Source organism: Salmo trutta, chromosome 9 (assembly GCF_901001165.1).
Source record: "Salmo trutta chromosome 9, fSalTru1.1, whole genome shotgun sequence".
NCBI classification, from domain to species: Eukaryota; Metazoa; Chordata; class Actinopteri; order Salmoniformes; family Salmonidae; genus Salmo; species Salmo trutta.
In genome coordinates this window covers 37,703,184-37,722,777 of record NC_042965.1, presented here as the reverse complement: position 1 = coordinate 37,722,777, position 19,594 = coordinate 37,703,184, and the positions used below count along the sequence as shown (strand labels likewise).

The following is a 19,594-nucleotide window of genomic DNA, read 5'->3' as shown; positions in this document are numbered from 1 at the left end:
TGGGTCAGTCACAGTGGTCAGGTATTTTGCCACTGTACTCTCTGTTTAGGGCCAAATAGCATTCCAGTTTGCTCTGTTTATTTGTAAATTTCTTCCAATGTGTCAAGTAATTATCTTTTGTTTTTCTCATGATTTGGTTGGGTCTAATTATGTTGCTGTCCTGGGGCTCTGTTTGTGTTTGTGAATGGTCCCAGAACCAGCCTGCTTAGGGGACTCTTCTCCAGGTTCATCTCTCTGTAGGTGATGGCTTTGTTATGGAAGGTTTGGGAATCGCTTCCTTTTAGGTTCTTGTAGAATTTAACAGCTCTTTTCTGGATTTTGATAATTAGCGGGTATCGGCCTAATTCTGCTCTGCATGCATTATTTGGTGTTTTACGTTTTACGTTATATCTCGCTCTGTGACTGTCTCAATGTTTCTCACTGTGACTGTCTTTATCTCTCTCTTTCTTTGACTCTCTCTCTCTCTCTCTCTCTCTTTCTCTGTCTCTGTGACTGTCTCTCTCTCTCTGTGACCATCTCTATCTTTGTGACTGTTTCTCTCTCTCTCCCTCTCTCTCTGTCTATCTACGTCTCTGTGACTGTCACTCTCTTTCTCTTTCTTTCTCTCTCTCTCTCTCTCTCTCTCTCTCTCTCTCTCTCTCTGTGACCGTCTCTATCTCTGTCTATGTGACTGTTTCTATATCTCTCTCTGGGACTGTCTCTATATCTCTCTCTCCTTTTCCCTCTCTACCTAAAGTTCTTGTATCCAACCGCCACTGTCAGGTGTGCTCGACGGCCATCTTGGTAGAAGCATTATGGGCTAGTCTACTGACTAAAGTGTATGAATTCTCCTAAACATCTGCTTCTTCCCTCCAGCCTTCAGCCCAGGGGAGGATCTCCCCTAACAAGGCTCTCCCGAACGGCAGCCCATCCAAATGCCATCGCTTCATGAAGATCAAGAATGTGGAGACTGGAGTCACGTACAATGACACTCTACACCACAGCTCTAGTAAGGTACGGAACGGACTTTATTTCTCGTCTGCAAACAGTGGCTTCTTCTCATCAATAAATCAGTCAATTACTTAATCATTAACCAATCAGTCAAGGGACTGTGTGGCTTCTCATCTGTACAACAGTGGCTTTCTCTCATCAATCAATTGATTAGTCAATTAGCTAATCAAACAAACAATTCATTTAATCAAATTAGTGTGTACTTATCTAGCCCTTTTCTTACAAATACAGCAGATAATATATATTTTTTATAACAATATATATTTTTTAGGAACTCCGTTGGGGTCTCACCGTTGAGAGTTAGAAAATTAGAATACACAAGGTGCAATTTCGAAATGTAATTGGGCATCAGCAGTCACTCAATTAGCCCATATCAGCACATTTTAGATTGGTAAGTTAGTCTAGCCAGCTATCTAAACTTGAAGTAATCATGGTTGAATTATCGTCTGTGAGGGCCCCCATTGATTTTGTTAGTCACTCTCACTCAGATATCATCTTAAAAACGGTAAACATTTCTCTCCAGCATATGGCAAAATGTAACTTAAGGACCCCAAAAGGCTGGGGCCGACTCTGACTGCATGTGTGGGTATGGATGTGGGTACGGATGTGGGTACGGATGTGAGTACGGATGTGGGTACGGATGTGGGAACGGATGTGGGTACGGATGTGGGTACGGATGTGGGTACGGATGTGGGTACGGATGTGGGTATGGATGTGGGGATGCAGACCCGCAAGCCACTGTGGCCCCTCATGATGAGTTGCCTATCTTAAGAATTTAGCCATTCATCTGCACAGATAGCTCTGCAGCCGTCGGCTTGGTCTTATAACATGAGCCTAGCTAATTATTTCAGTGACTTATCGGACGACAGCCTGCTATGCATCCCAATGAATGTGCCTCGCCTCTAATAGCGCATCTTCAGATGTATAAAAAATCACAGAATTATGTTTTTCTCAGTCATATAAAGGACAGCTGCGTGGCATGAATGCCCAGAGCTTTATGTTGAGCGGATGTACTGAGGCAAATTAATCCTTTGTTTTATTTTTAACACTCTGTTCATCATCACCCTTTTTCCTTTCTCTCTTCCCCTCTCTCTTTCTTCCTCTTTCCATCGCTCTCTATCTCTCTCTCTCTCTCTCTCTCTGTCTCTGTCTCTCTCTGTCTCTCTCTCTGGCTCTCTCTGTCTCTCTCTCTCTCTCTGTCTCTCTACCTCTGTCTCGCTCTCTCTCTGTCTATCTCTCTCGCTCTCTCTCTGTCTCTCTCTTGTTCTCACTTCCTCTCACTCTTTCTCTCTTTCTCTCTCTCTCTCTCTCTCTCTCTCTCCCTCTCTTTCTCTCTACATATGTACAGTGAGCTCCAAAACTATTGGGACAGTGCCACATTTGTTGTTGTTTTGACTGTGTACTCCAGCACTTTGGATTTGAAATGATACAATTACAATGACGTTTTAATTTGAGGGTATTTTCATCCATATCATGTGAATCATTAAGAAATTACAGCACTTTTGGTACATAGTCCCCCTTTTAAATAGACCAAAAGTATTGGGACAAATTCACCTATCTGTGTGTTCAACCCCATCGAACACCTTTGAGATTAATTGGAACGCCGATTGCGAACCAGGGCTAATTGCCCAACATCAGTGCCCGACTTCACTAATGCTCTTGTGGCTGAATGGAAGCAAGTCCCAGCAGCAATGTTCCAACATCTAGTGGAAAGCCTTCTCAGAGGCTGTTATAGCAGCAAAGGGGGACCAACTCCATATTAAAGCCCATGATTTTGGAATGAGATGTTCGACGAGCAGGTGTCCACATACTTTTGGTCATGTAGTTTGTGTGTATATATATAAAAATTAAATACAAAAAAAAAATATATATATATATATATACTGTATATCCTTTTCCTCTGTCTCGGTCTCTGTCTCTCTGTCTGTCTCTCTCTCTCTCTCTCTCTCTTTCTCTGTCCCGCTGCGTCCCTCTCTATCTCCCTCTCCCTCTCAGTCTCTCTTATCTCCCCTCGTCATTCTCAGCGGCTGTTTTTGTACGTCTTCTTTACTTCTGTGATTTAAGCGAGCGTCACGCTGAGGATGAGGTTGTTTGAGTACGGGAAGAGGGGGGAAGAGGGGGGAAGAGGGGGAAGAGGGGGGAAGAAGGGGGGGAAGAGGGGGGAAGGGGGGGAAGAGGAGGGAAGAGGTTTTTAGGGCAAGGCCTGAGTGGCTGGACAGAGTGATTGGGTGTGTGGTTCATCCTTCATGACTAGACTGCCCATTTTAGCTGCAGCGTTGTTGAGTTACTGTTAAATGTCCGCTCTGTGTTCGTGCTCGGCCAAACATTTTCTGCCTTTTTCTTTCTCTCTGTCTAATTTGGCGAATGCATAGATGCAGTAAAGAGGTCAATGGAACACAGGCTGTGGGGGATAGAAGAAAGACCCTGGATTGGCACACGCTCAACAAATTTGTTATAACAAAGTGGATATTTGTCAAATCCTTCATGATTGATGTATTGTAACAGGTCTACCATGTGGTTACTAAAATCCTATTTGGATATAGTTAGTTGGCTGTTTTCGCTGCATTAGAAATGTTTCCTTTTCATTGTTTAGAGGAAGTGACTGCTAAAGAATGTTCAGACACTAAATAAAGAATTCCTTTAGTGTCTCTCTCTCTGTAAAACAGAAATGCCTGAGCAATGGGTCCCCTGGGGGTTCCTTTCTCGAGCTAATAAAAAATCCCCAAGCGCTCTCTCTCTCTCTCTCTCTAAGGCTGCCACTATGACTCAATTAATAATTCAGTCATTAGCAGTCATTCTGGACATATCTGTTGAAAGGGGCAATCTGCAGTTCAAGCAATAACAAAGAGCTGAGGGATGGGGCTGGAGAAATGTAATCACTCTCAAATTCATAGACAGAACCATGGATGTAAGGCCTGACTATCCATGATATCAAAAGAGAGAGAGAGAGAGAGAGAGAGAGAGAATGCACCTGCACGAGACAAATAACACATATACTTCTCCCCTGGGGGCTGTGCTATGATCAGAAGTGCCCTGGGGGCTGTGCTATGTGATCAGAAGTCCCCTGGGGGCTGTGCTATGTGATCAGAAGTACCCTGAGGGCTGTGCTGTGTGATCAGAAGTCCCCTGGGGGCTGTGATGTGTGATCAGAAGTCCCCTGGGGGCTGTGATGTGTGATCAGAATTGTGATTACTATAGATGGAAGCCATGTGATTCCTCAATGGCTTTTGTTCTACAAGGAAATTACATGTGATCAAAGCCTTGTGTGATGTGATGTCATCCACGTTGCCTTTCAGTTGCCGATCTGCACTGAGCGTGTGTGTTTCGGGTCTATCATGACACCAAGTCAGGGGAGCCGCAAGCCAGATGAGTCCCGGGCCAAAGAAGAGCTGCTGCCGCTGGCTACTGACTTCATAGACCAGTACTACACCTCCATCAAAAGGCAGGAGAGTTGCACTAACACTGACCCTATACTTCAGATATTTACATACCTTTGGATGTACTTGCCTGCATCCCTCATTGCCAGCATCCCCACCAGTAGTACAAATGCCATTTGTTTGTCCTCATATATACATATGATGTAAATAGTACTCTAAATATGTGTCACTTTAAAGTACCTCTTTCTCTGTGACACTCATGCCTGGGTGCACATGTTTTTTTTAATAACAAATAAAATGTATTTTATTGAGGGAAAGGTTTGGAAATGGCTCATAATAATGTCCGGAACGGAGCCAATGGAATGGCATCAAATATCTGGAAACCATGTGTTTGATGTATTTGATACCATTCCACTGATTCTGCTCCAGTCGTTACCACGAGCCCGTCTTCCCCAATTAAGGTACCACCAGCCTCCTGTGGCTCACACATACCTCTACATATACATTCCTATACATTCAGGAAGAGCACAGCCTCCATAGAATTAATTTCACAATAATAATGTATAGCTCTTTTTACTTGCACACAATATACTGTAGCTTGGTCACTCCAGCCCCAGGGGTTCACCGCCCTGCAGCGCCCCAACCCAACACACCCCCACGCTTCAGGAACGTGGTGAAACATTCTTTACTGGCTTCGGGTGTACTAGGCCAGGGCCACAATGACAATCCACAGGACGGTGGACCCCCGGGGCCAGAACAGCGCAGCAGCAAAGAATAGCCTAAAGAGGTTTAGAGAATGTTTTTGATGCAAAACGTACTCTAAATGCAATTGTTCTGACATGACTCTTGTGTGACCCCTGGCTCTGTCCTCCTGCCTGTGTATATTGTGACAGGTTTGGCTCAAAGGCCCACCTTGACCGTCTGGAGGAGGCGACTAAGGAGATAGAGGGTTCTGGAACGTACCAGCTGAAAGACACAGAGCTGATCTACGGAGCCAAGCACGCCTGGAGGAACGCTTCCCGCTGTGTAGGACGCATCCAGTGGTCCAAACTACAGGTCAGTAACAATACTCTAAGTGAGGTATATATATACAGTCTTGGCCAAAAGTTTTGAGAATGACACAAATATTAATTTCCACAAAGTTTGCTGCTTCAGTGTCTTTAGATATTTTTGTCAGATGTTACTATGGAATACTGAAGTATAATTACAAGCATTTCATAAGTGTCAAAGGCTTTTATTGACAATTACATGAAGTTGATGCAAAGAGTCAATATTTGCAGTGCTGACCCTTCTTTTTCATGACCTCTGCAATCCGCCCTGGCAGGCTGTCAATTAACTTCTGGGCCACATCCTGACTGATGGCAGCCCATTCTTGCATAATCAATGCTTGGAGTTTGTCAGAATTTGTGGGTTTTTGTTTGTCCACCCGCCTCTTGAGGATTGACCACAAGTTCTCAATGGGATTAAGGTCTGGGGAGTTTCCTGGCCATGGACCCAACATATCGATATTTTGTTCCCCGAGACACTTAGTTATCACTTTTCCCTTATGGCAAGGTGCTCCATCATGCTGGAAAAGGCATTGTTCGTCACCAAACTGTTCCTGGATGGTTGGGAGAAGTTGCTCTCGGAGGATGTGTTGGTACCATTCTTTATTCATGGCTGTGTTCTTAGGCAAAATTGTGAGTGAGCCCACTCCCTTGGCTGAGAAGCAACCCCACACACTAATGGTCTCAGGATGCTTTAATTTTGGCATGACACAGGACTGATGGTAGCGCTCACCTTGTCTTCTCCGGACAAGCTTTTTTCCGGATGCCCCAAACAATCGGAAAGGGGATTCAGAGAAAATGTCTTCACCCAAGTCCTCAGCAGTCCAATCCCTGTACCTTTTGCAGAATATCAGTCTGTCCCTGATGTTTTTTTCCTGGAGAGAAGTGGCTTCTTTGCTGCCCTTCTTGACACCAAGCCATCCTCCAAAAGTCTTTGCCTCACTGTGCGTGCAGATGCGCTCACACCTGCCTGCTGCCATTCCTGAGCAAGCTCTGTACTGGTGGTGCCCCGATCCTGCAGCTGAATCAACTTTAGGAGACGGTCCTGGCGCTTGCTGGACTTTCTTGGGCGCCCTGAAGCCTTCTTCACATCAATTAAACCGCTCTCCTTGAAGTTCTTGATGATCCGATAAATGGTTGATTTAGGTGCAATCTTACTGGCAGCAATATCCTTGCCTGTGAAGCCCTTTTTGTGCAAAGCAATGATGACGGCATGTGTTTCCTTGCAGGTAACCATGGTTGACAGAGGAAGAAAAATGATTCCAAGCACCAGCCTCCTTTTGAAGCTTCCAGTCTGTTATTCGAACTCAATCAACATGACAGAGTGATCTCCAGCCTTGTCCTCGTCAACACTCACACCTGTGTTAACGAGAGAATCACTGACATAATGTCAGCTTGTCCTTTTGTGGCAGGGCTGAAATGCAGTGGAAATGTTTTTGGGGGATTCAGTTCATTTGCATGGCAAAGAGAGACTTTGCAATTAATTGCAATTCATCTGATCACTCTTCATAACATTCTGGAGTATATGCAAATTGCCATCATACAAACTGAGGCAGCAGACTTTGTGAAAATTAATATTTGTGTCATTCTCAAAACTTTTGGCCACGACTGTATATATATATATATATTTATTCATTTATATTCCGGACTCTGACATTGCTCATTCTGATATTTCTTAATTTCTTTCTTTATTTTATTTATTTTTTGATTTGTGTGTATTGTTTTGTATTGTAAGGTATACTGCAGTTAGAGCTAGGAACATAAGCATTTCGCTACACCTGCGATAACATCTGCTAAATATGTATACAAGACCAATACAATTTGATTTGGTCCAAACTACAGATCAGAAACTCAATGCTCAATGTCAAAATCCAATCTACCTGAGCCAGTATGCCACCAGTTATGAAGAAACGTCTAAAATCATCTGGAATGGAGGTACATAACATTCTCTCCGCCTCTCGTCATGATCTGTGTAATATGTCACTACATGTGACTAATTTGCACCTATCGAGTAAGGCACTGAATAGTAGGAAAGCTCAGCTTTGAAAAATAAATGCATTGCAGAGTGATGTATTCCACCATTTTATTTCAAAAACATATTGGCTGTTATGTCTATATACACCCTAACGGAGGCAGGGCAGACATCCCAAAAGTTAGGAGTGAAACTGTCAAATATAGGCTGAGGATGAAAGAAGTGATATCTAAGGTGAAACAAATCACACTGTAATGGAAATTAGAGTGATGCCGCTTTCATTTATTTGCCTGACCATATAGCGTTAATAAGAAATGACAACATGCTTTTGCTAAGGTCCTTGGATTCTTAAATATGTGTTGAATTTGAGTTGTTTTATGAAGAACTTCAGGATGAAAGATTGCACTCAATAAAACTGTGGTAGCGTTCAAAATGTTTGAGTAACATTCTTTGAATACATGTTTTTATAACAGGTATTCGATGCCAGGGACTGCACAACGGCTCACGGAATGTACAATTACATCTGCAACCACATCAAGTATGCCACTAACAAAGGAAACCTGAGGTGAGTCGGTAGTGCAAATTTAGACAAATAAAAAAGACCTAGCTAGCTAAAAGAAAGCCAACCTGTTCCTTTAAAAATAGCAGTTAATTTTCTCAAATCGTGTTTGTCCGTTTCCCTGTCCCTTTTCTCAGTGTTGGCTTTCTGTCTCTTTTCTGTCTCCTCTCCTCTCTATGTTCTGCTGGTCTGTCACTCACTTCCCTTTAGTTCAGTTTCTCCATCTGGATCTCTGTCTGTTTTCTATTTCCCTCCATTTATTTTTTTCTGTCACCTTGAACCTCAGTTAATCTCTTCCTCTCTCCATCTCTTCCTCTCCATCTCTCCCTCTCCATCTCTCCCTTCTTCACTCTCCATCTCTCCCTTCTTCACTCTCCATCTCTTCCTCTCTCCATCTCTTCCTCTCCATCTCTCCCTCTCCATCTCTCCCTTCTTCACTCTCCATCTCTCCCTTCTTCACTCTCCATCTCTCCCTCTCTCCATCTCTTCCTCTCCCTCTCTCCCTTCTTCACTCTCCATCTCTCCCTCTCTCCCTCTCTCCATCTCTTCCTCTCCATCTCTCCCTCTCTCCATCTCTTCCTCTCCATCTCTCCCTCTCTCCATCTCTTCCTCTCCATCTCTCCCTCTCCCTCTCTCCCTTCTTCACTCTCCATCTCTCCCTTCTTCACTCTCCATCTCTCCCTCTCTCCATCTCTCCCTCTCTCCATCTCTTCCTCTCCATCTCTTCCTCTCTCCATCTCTTCCTCTCCATCTCTCCCTCTCCATCTCTCCCTTCTTCACTCTCCATCTCTCCCTTCTTCACTCTCCATCTCTCCCTCTCTTCCTCTCCATCTCTCCCTCTCTCCATCTCTTCCTCTCCATCTCTCCCTCTCCATCTCTCCCTTCTTCACTCTCCATCTCTCCCTCTCTCCATCTCTTCCTCTCCATCTCTCCCTTCTTCACTCTCCATCTCTCCCTCTCTCCATCTCTTCCTCTCCATCTCTCCCTCTCCATCTCTCCCTTCTTCACTCTCCATCTCTCCCTTCTTCACTCTCCATCTCTCCCTCTCTCCATCTCTCCCTCTCTCCATCTCTTCCTCTCCATCTCTCCCTCTCTCCATCTCTTCCTCTCCATCTCTCCCTCTCCATCTCTCCCTTCTTCACTCTCCATCTCTCCCTTCTTCACTCTCCATCTCTCCCCCTCTCCATCTCTTCCTCTCCATCTCTCCCTCTCTCCATCTCTCCCTCTCTCCCTTCTTCACTCTCCATCTCTCCCTTCTTCACTCTCCATCTCTCCCTCTCTCCATCTCTCCCTCTCCCCATCTCTTCCTCTCCATCTCTCCATCTCTCCCTCTCTCCATCTCTTCCTCTCCATCTCTCCCTCTCCATCTCTCCCTTCTTCACTCTCCATCTCTCCCTTCTTCACTCTCCATCTCTCCCTCTCTCCATCTCTCCCTCTCTCCATCTCTTCCTCTCCATCTCTCCCTCTCTCCATCTCTTCCTCTCCATCTCTCCCTCTCCATCTCTCCCTTCTTCACTCTCCATCTCTCCCTCTCTCCATCTCTTCCTCTCCATCTCTCCCTCTCTCCATCTCTTCCTCTCCATCTCTCCCTCTCTCCCTTCTTCACTCTCCATCTCTCCCTCTCTCCATCTCTTCCTCTCCATCTCTCCCTCTCTCCATCTCTCCCTCTCTCCATCTCTCCATCTCTTCCTCTCCATCTCTCCCTCTCTCCATCTCTTCCTCTCCATCTCTCCCTCTCCATCTCTCCCTTCTTCACTCTCCATCTCTCCCTCTCTCCATCTCTTCCTCTCCATCTCTCCCTCTCCATCTCTCCCTTCTTCACTCTCCATCTCTCCCTTCTTCACTCTCCATCTCTCCCTCTCTTCATCTCTCCCTCTCTTCATCTCTCCCTCTTTCCCTCTCTCCCTCTTTCCATCTCTCCATCTCTTCTAGATCTCTCACTAGCCCACTCTTTCTCTCTGTTCCTTGTCTGTCTGTGTCTCTTCAACTGCATCTCTCTAGTCTGCTAGACGTTTCTCACAGCTAGACTCAGTCCTTTATCAGTCCAATACAGCTCTGCCTAATCAAACCACGTCTTTACTCTCGAATTAATTAATGGCAAACTGTATCAGTCTGACTCATCCCTGCGCTGAGTTAAAGTCACCTCGCCTCACCTCACATTCCCAAAGACAGCTGATAGTCCTTGATATCATAAATAAAAAATATTCAGCCACTGTCAGCATGTAGCAGAAGCCTGATAGCAGATCAGTTTGTGATTTAGCCATGTCCTCTGTCAGGTTTTTGTATAGCATGACATCAAATGAGTATGGAGTTGGCTACATCCTTTACTGATCTGCAGACTGCTTCTGATTCAGACTCCAAAAATATTGTCTATTCCCTTAACATTTGGGGGGCTTGTATTGACAATGGAACTTATCATTACCAGCACCATTCTCTTACCAACTGAGCCACACATAACCACCAGTTTCTGGTCTGTAAACAGAGCGTAGTAGAGAGACTGGTGCCCAGATGCTGTATCTAACCCACTGCCCCAGATCATACCAGCTGCTCTCCTCTCACTGTTCCACTGGGCGTCAGAGATTTACAGACAGATTAGTAGAATCAACACGTTTGCCCTGTCATGGCTTTAGTGTAACCCAACAGGATGGGTTCAGTGGTTCAGCAGGGACGGACTAAAAGTAACCAAGCTTTAGTTCCAGCCTTCCTTATCCCACAGCCTCCTGGGTTAAACTGTGCTAAACCTTTAGATAGTATGTGAGTAGACTTTCATTTGTTGCATCGCCATAGATACAGTCTTTATGCTCCCGTCATTCAAATCTCTCTCTCTCTCTCTCTCTGGGGGAGGGTGGCTTTTTTCCAGGGGTGAAAGTAAGCAGAGTATCGCCAAAATAGGGCGGCCCAGCGGCGCCCGGGTTTGGCCGGGGTAGGCCGTCATTGTAAATAAGAATTTGTTCTTAACTGACTTGCCTAGTTAAATAAAGGTTCAATAAAATAAAATAAAAAATAATAAATAGTGGGGTTATGACGTACTGGTTCAACATGAACCTATCACAATAATTACTACTGTAGGCTACTACACTATTATCTATCATTACGCATGTCACCCTAATGAAAATGGAGCAAATGGACTTGAAAACGTGTGCAATGCGCTCCAAAAATGAGGGGTGGCTTGACAAGAACAGTGAAATTTTGCGAAGGCAGAGACGAGTGGTGGAGACCGAGACGAGCGCGGACAGTGGACACAATTCGGGTTAGGCCTAATGAGATGTAGGCCCAATGAAGGACAATCACCGGATGTCATTCATTACACTTCTTAAGGTTTTGCTGGCAATGTCTCTTTCCATTCTTCAAATTACGGGTGCACAGTATGGACGCGGGAATTATTTTACAGTCGACGAACATTAGCACTCAAGTCCCAAGTCAAGACAGGCAAGTATCAGGTCAAGTCTCAAGTCTTTAACTTTGAGTTTCGAGTCCTAAACAAGTCATAATGTGCTCTTCACCAAATGTAATACCATTTCATATGTTTAACAAGAGTATTAGTTAGTATATTACATTTATGCAAATCATGAATGCTTTTAAAAATAGATGTATTACTTTCCAAATAAACGTTATATTTCCATGGAAATACATGTGTAGCCATGAGAAAGACCCCCCCCCCCAAATAGTGATCGACTATCGAGGATCGCTATGGGGCGCAATCGGGCGTTTTAAGCTTGTACACAATCGCCCAACCTTGTTTTAGGAACATCAGGCAGGATTTAGACTACCAACTGCCTAGCCAGTTGTAGCTCAATCTTGGGTGAAATGATCACGTTCCCGCACTGACTGACTGTGTGGAGGCTCATTGATTTAACATTACGTTAGCCTACATGATACACTAGTAAAGTAATAAAATATACAGCTGTCGGCTATATTAGCCACGACTTAACGTTCTTTGTGCAGCTTCAAATGTCGAACAAAGTTGGAAATTGTTGCGCCTCCGTCTGTAATTTTCTTCCCGCATGTTTTGCAAGTTGCAATCCATTTTTTGTTGATACAGCTTCGTCTTTATATCCAAAAATAGTAATTTTGGGTATCATCTTTCCAAGCGCTCCATCTGAATTCACCCGCCGACGTTCCTCTGCACTGCACAACTTTTTCTCAGTTGGCACATTTTGATTGGCTGCTGTCTGATTCAAACTGTAATCCGTTAAATGAAGAGTTGATGCTCTGCACACTTTTTTTAATAGCATAATTTTTCATATTTGGGCTTGGGGAGGGTATCAAGTCAGGTCACGAGTCATTGGTGTTAAAGTCAAAGTCGAGTTGAAAGTCATCATATTTTTAAATCGAGTCTGACTCGAGTCCAAGTCATGTGACTCGAGTCCACACCTCTACTATATGTAATTCTATGTTCAGGCCCAAGGAGCAGGGAAGAAATTAAATCTACTTTCACACCTGGTCATATCAATTTTTTTCCAGATCTGCCATTACCATATTTCCTCAGAGGACAGATGGCAAGCATGACTTCCGGGTGTGGAACACACAGCTGATTCGCTATGCCGGTTACAAGCAACCTGACGGTCAGATTCTGGGAGACCCAGCAAACGTGGAATTCACTGAGGTACAGTTATATGACATTGTGGTCACTGTTATTCAAAGTGAATTATGGTTCGTAAGAGCATGGAATATGTATCCCTCATAGGATATAAAACCACAAACTTTGTCTTGTCAGCTTCAACCTACTGAGCCACTTACAGTATTAATCAATCAATCAAATGTATTTATAAAGCCCTTCTTACATCAGCTGATGTCACAAAGTGCTGTACAGAAACCCAGCCTAAAACCCCAAACAGCAAGAAATGCAGGTGTAGAAGCATGGTGGCTAGGAAATACTCCATTGAAAGGCCAGAACCTAGGAAGAAGCCTAGAGAGGAACCAGGCTCTGAGGGGTGGCCAGTCCTCTTCGGGCTGTGCCGGGTGGAGATCATAAGAGTACATGGCCATTTAAGGCCAGATTGTTCTTCAAGATGTTCAAACGTTCATAGATGACCAGCAGGGTGAAACAATAATCAGTGGTTGTAGAGGGAGCAACAGAACAGCACCTCAGGAGTAAATGTCAGTTGGCTTTTCATAGCCGATCATTCAGAGGTCGAGACAGCAGGTGCGGTAGAGAGAAAGGGAGAGAGACAGAGAGAGAGAGAGAGAGAGAGAGAGAGAGAGAGTCAGAAACAGTAGGTCCGGGACAAGGTAGCATGTCCGGTGAACAGGTCAGGGTCACCAGGTAAGACAGGAGAATTACATCAGATATAACAGACTGACCCTAGCCCCCCGGCACATAGACTATTGCAGTATAGATACTGGAGACTGAGACGGGTGGGTCGACGATACCCCCGGACAGGTCCAACCAGGCAGGATATGACCCTACCCACTTTGCCAAAGCACAGCCCCGACAACACTAGAGGGATATCAACAGACCACCAACTTACGACCCTGAGACAAGGCTGAGTATAGCCTACGAAGATCTCCTCCACCACACAAGCCCGAGGGGGCGCAAAACTGGACAGGAAGAGCACGTATGTGATTCAACCCACTCAAGTGACGCACCCCTCCTAGGGACGGCATGGAAGAGCACCAGTAAGCCAGTGACTCAGCCCCTGTAATAAGGGGCTGACTGCACACCCCTGGGCTAGACTACACTCAACCATAGGACCTACTGAAGAGATGAGTCTTCAGTAATGACTTAAAGTCGAGACCGAGTCTACGTCTCTCACATGGATAGGCAGACCATTCCATAAAAATTGAGCTCTATTGAAGAAAGCCCTGCCTCCAGCTGGAGGTCTTCATCTTGTGACCGTAGCGTACGTGCAGGTATGTACGGCAGGACCAAATCAGAGAGATAGGGAGGGGCAAGCCCATGTAATGCTTTGTAGGTTAGCAGTAAAACCTGTAGGTTAGCAGAAATCAGCCCTAGCCTTAACAGGAAGCCAATGTAGAGAGGCTAGCACTGGAGTAATATGATAATTTTTTTTGGTTCTAGTCAGGATTCTAGCAGCTGTGTTTAGCACTAACTGAAGTTTATTTAATGCTTTATCTGGGTAGCCAGAGGGTAGAGCATTGCAGTAGTCTAATCTAGAAGTGACAAAAGCATGGATTTGTTTTTCTGTATCAATTTGGACAAAACGTTTCTGATTTTTGCAATGTTACGAAGATGAAAAAAAGCTGTCCTTGAAATATTCGTCAAAAGAGAGATCAGGGTCCAGAGTAACGGCGAGGTCCTTCACAGTTTTATTTGAGATGACTGTACAACCATCAAGATTAATTGTCAGATCCAACAGAAGATCTATTTGTTTCTTGGGACCTAGAACTAGTATCTTTGTTTTGTCCGAGTTTAAAAGTAAACATTTGCCGCCATCCACTTCCTTATGTCTGAAACACAGGCTTCCAGGCTAGGCAATGTTGTGGCTTCACCATGTTTCATCGAAATGTACAGCTGTGTGTCATCCACATAGCAGTGAAAGTTGACATTGTGTTTCCAAATGACATCACCAAGAGGTAGGATATATAGTGAAAACAATAGTCATCCTAAAACGGAACCTTGAGGAACGACGAAACTTACAATTGATTTGTCAGAGGAAAAACCATCCAGAGAGACAAATTGATATCTTTCTGACAGATAAGATCTAAACCAGGCAAGAACTTGTCCTTGTAGACCAATTAGGGTTTCTAATCTCTGCAAAATAATGTGTTAATTGATGGTGACAAAAGCAGCACTAAGGTCTAGGAGCACGAGGACAGATGCAGAGCCTCGGTCTGATGCCATTAAAAGGTAATTTCCATTCCAATTTTCTGGAAGCTTGCTTCAGGGTTCAGATATTTTCTCTATACCAGGGAGAAAATGTAGATCCTCAGTTAGGTGGTTAACCGATTTTGTACTCCAACGTCCTTAGGTAGGTGGAGGGAGTCTTGAAGGGCATCTAGGAATCTTTGGGTTGTCTGATAATTTATAGCATGGCTTTTGATGATCCTTGGTTGGGGTCTGAGCAGATTATTTGTTGCGATTGCAAATGTAATAAGATGGTGGTCCGATAGTCCAGGATTATGAGGATTTTTTTTTTTAGATCCACAATATTTATTCCGTTGGACAAAACTAGATCCAGGGTATGACTGTGGCAATGAGTAGGTCCGGAGATATGTTGGACAAAACCCACTGAGTAGATGATGGCTCCGAAAGCCTTTTGGAGTGGGACTGTGGACTTTTTCATGTGAATATTAAAGTCACCAAAAATGTGAATATTATCTGCCTTGACTACAAGGTGCGTTAGGAATCCCGGGAACTCAGTGAGGAACACTGTATACGGCCCAGGAGGCCTGTAAACAGTAGCTATAAAATGTGATTGAGTAGGCTGCATAGATTCCATGACTAGAAGCTCAAAAGACGAAAACACAGTCATTTTAGTTTTTGTAAATTGAAATTTGCTGTCATAAATGTTAGCAACATCTCTGCCTTTGCGGGATGCACAGGGTTATGGTCACTAGTGTAACCAGGATAAGAGGCCTCATTTAACACAGTAAATTCATCAGGATTGAGCCATGGTTAAGTCAGGCCAATCACAGCAAGATTATGATCAGTGATTAGTTCATTGACTATAACTGCCTTGGAAGTGAGGGCTCTAACATTAAGTAGTCCTATTTTGATATGTGAGATATCACAATCTCTTTCAATAATGACGGGAATGGAGGAGGTCTTTATACCAGTGAGATTGCTAAGATAAACAACGCCATGTTTTGTTTTGCTCAACCTAGATCGAGGCACAGACACGTTCTCAATGGGGATAGCTGAGCTGACTACACTGACTGTGCTAGTGGCAGACTCCACTAAGCTGGCATGCTGGCTAACAGCCTGCTGCCTGGCCTGCACCCGATCTCATTGTGGAGCTAGAGGAGTTAGAGACTTGTCTATGTTCATAGATAAGATGAGAGCACCCTTCCAGCTAGGATGGAGTCCATCACTCCTCAGCAGGCCAGGCTTGGCCCTGTTTGTGGGTGAGTCCCAGATAGAGGGCCAATTATCTACAAATTCTATACATTTACATTTTAGTCATTTAGCAGACGCTCTTTTCCAGAGCGACTTACAGTAGTGAATGCATACATTTCATAAATTTTTTTTTTTTTCATACTGGTCCCCGTGGGAATTGAACCCACAACCCTGGCGTTGCAAACACCACGCTCTACCAACTGAGCCACACTATTTTGGGAGGCGCAGAAAACAGTTTTCAACCAGCGATTGAGTTGTGAGACTGCTATAGAGCTCATCATTCCCCTTAACTGGGAGGGGCCCAGAGACAATTAGTCGATGCCGACAGATATTTCTAGCTGATTTACACACTGAAGCTATGTTGCGCTTGGTGACCTCTGACTGTTTCATCCTAACATCGTTGGTACCGACGTGGATAACAATATCCATATACTATCTACACTCACCAGTTTTAGCCTTAGCCAGCACCATCTTCAGATTAGCCTTTACGTCAGTAGCCCTTCCCCCTGGTAAACATTGTATTGGGGTAGTGGAGTCGTGAATGACTAGGGTTTTCAATTTGTCAGAGCTAATGGTGGCTCAGACCCGGTAATGGGTGAAGGAGAGACCCGAGAAGGCTCGGCCTTTGACTCAGACTCGTTGCTTAATGGGGAGAACCGGTTGAAAGTTTCTGTTGGCTGGATGAGCGACACCGGTTGAGCATGGCGACAGCATTTCTATCCAGAAGCCTTGAGAAAATTGTCTGGCTGCGGGGACTGTGCGGGGAGGATTTATACTACTCTATGTACTTACTGGTGGCACAGACGCTGTTTCTTCCTTTTCTAAACTTAAATTGCCCTTGCCTAATGATTGCACCTGAAGCTGTGCTTGCAACACGACTATCCTCACCAGAAGGTGATAGTTCTCCTGTAGATTATGAGAACAGCAACTGCAATTAGATGGCATAGTGTTAATGTTACTACTTAGCTTTTTTGGCTGGTCAAGGTCCTGTAGAACCATGTCCAGATCAAGCTTCCAGGGTGAAAAAGTGGATTGAAAAAAGTAGAGCGAGGAAAGAACAAACAAAGTCGTTGGTCAATGTATTAAATAAAAAACGACAGGTGTGGCAGATAGCCAAGTAGCGACAAACAGCACAACAAATGGTAACAAACAGCACAACAAACATAACAAAAAACAGCACAACAAAACAGCATAATAAACAGCACAACAAATGGTAACAAACAGCACAACAAACATAACAAAAAACAGCACAACAAAACAGCATAATAAACAACACAACAAATGGTAACAAACAGCACAACAAACATAACAAAAAACAGCACAACAAAACAGCATAACAAACAGCACAACAAACATAACAACAAACAGCACAACAAACAGCACAACAAACAGCACAACAAACATAACAACAAACAGCACAACAAACAGCAACAACAAAACAGCAACAACAAAACAGCACAACAAAACAGTACAACAGACAGCCCTACAAATAGCAAAACAAACAGCACAACAAACAACACAACAAAAAGCACAACAAACAGCAACAAAAAGCACAACAAACAGCAACAAACAGCACAACAAACAGCAACAAACAGCACAACAAACAGCACAACAAACAGCACAACAAACAGCACAACAGCACGGAGACAAGTCGAAGTAGATAACAAAACCTGGAAGTGTTCAATGTGTTTATATAGCATGCCTCTGAGCAAGGCTAAAACTCTGACTAAAACACATTCTGGAGTGGAAACCACTAAACAGGATTTATGAGTCTACTTGAGTGAATCCATGTTAAAATGTGATGAAATGTGTTGGCTTGGGTCTCTAGATCTGCATCCAGCAGGGCTGGAAGCCTCCCAAGGGCCGTTTCGACGTGCTGCCTCTCCTGCTGCAATCCAACGGAAACGACCCAGAGCTGTTTGAGATACCTCAAGACCTCATTCTAGAGGTGCAGATCACACACCCCAAGTGAGTGAGACAACACACACACATGTGCGCGCACACACACACACACAAAACACACACCCCAAGTAAGTGAGACAACACACACTAACAGAGGCTGAGTTGGGGAGTGTTCCAACTGCCACACTAGCAAACCACTTAGACTGAAGCAATGTACGGGCCATGTTTTCACACAGATACAGTCACACCCCACACTTTAGGCACAGAGGGAGTTTCATCCACGGGCACATGACATCCTCTGCCAACCAAGTCCCGAGAACCATCCACCTGGCTCTCTTCTCAACCCCCGCGTCCCTCCCAACCCCCCCGCATCAGTTCAGTTAGCCTCAGCTCTTCTCTGCTGCCAGTTTGGCTCCTGCTACTGTCACCACCTGCGTCTCATCATTACATGAAGCTATGATGGCTCTATGCTACTGCGGCCAAACAGATAGGTAGCCGGCCCCCAGGGGCCACGCAGAGCCTTTTTTGGATGTAGGGCCAGTCATTTCGGGGCCTCTGAATCGCTTGCAAGTGTTTGTGCTGTGATAATGGGATAATGGGATAATGTTCATTTTGTCTAACGCTCCTGTTCTTCTTGGCTGTCTATTCCTCTATAGTGTAAACAATTCACACCATGTCATCACAGTGGGCAGATATGTCATCACAGTGGGCAGATATGTCATCACAGTGGGCAGATATGTCATCACAGTGGACAGATATGTCCTCACAGTGGACAGATATGTCCTCACAGTGGGCAGATATGTCCTCACAGTGGGCAGATATGTAATCACAGTGGGCAGATATGTCCTCACAGTGGGCAGATATTTCATCACAGTGGGCAGATATGTCATCACAGTGGACAGATATGTCCTCACAGTGGGCAGATATGTCCTCACAGTGGGCAGATATGTCCTCACAGTGGGCAGATTTGTAATCACAGTGGGCAGATATTTCATCACAGTGGGCAGATATGTCATCACAGTGGGCAGATATGTCCTCACAGTGGGCAGATATGTCCTCACAGTGGACAGATATGTCATCACAGTGGACAGATATGTCCTCACAGTGGACAGATATGTCTTCACAGTGGACAGATATGTCATCACAGTGGGCAGATATGTCACCACAGTAGAATTTTAACATCTAACATCTCTTGGAGAAATTCTTAATTTCTTTGTACCTACAAACGGTATTTTCTTTCCATGACGTACTATACAAATGTCAATATCAGAATATAAGCTTGTCACTAGTCTCTTCCAGTGGCTTTTCACCAAGATAAGAATGTGGGCTTTTACATTGATTCAGAATGTAAACAGCAGCAGTCAGCTACAGTTCAAGCTATGTATGATATATCCTCTTAACCATCTCTACAAACCTTGAATGCTAGTTTATTAATTTGAATCAACAAGTCAAGCTATAAGTCACATTCTCCATCTTTCCTCCATACCTTGAATGCTAATAATTTGAATCAATGTCTTTGTTCCCCTGTGCTTGCAGGTATGATTGGTTCAAGGACCTGAATCTGAAGTGGTACAGTCTGCCTGCTGTATCTAGCATGCTGCTAGAGGTGGGGGGGCTGGAATTCACTGCTTGTCCCTTCAGTGGCTGGTACATGGGCACCGAGATCGGCGTCAGGGACTTCTGTGACAGCTCTCGCTACAACATCCTGGAGGTTTTATGATCACTTAT

At 44.4% G+C, this 19,594-nt stretch overlaps 1 protein-coding gene across 1 annotated transcript in view; it reads left to right on the top strand.

The window, feature by feature from the left end:
• The window catches only part of LOC115200502 (nitric oxide synthase, brain-like), a 74,488-nt gene that overhangs the window by 14,654 nt on the left and 40,240 nt on the right, over positions 1-19,594 (top strand). Inside the window, 7 exon segments of the mRNA XM_029763620.1 lie at positions 856-993; positions 4,287-4,432; positions 5,261-5,423; positions 7,859-7,950; positions 12,409-12,550; positions 17,793-17,932; positions 19,403-19,577. Coding sequence (XP_029619480.1) covers positions 856-993; positions 4,287-4,432; positions 5,261-5,423; positions 7,859-7,950; positions 12,409-12,550; positions 17,793-17,932; positions 19,403-19,577 — 996 coding nt within the window.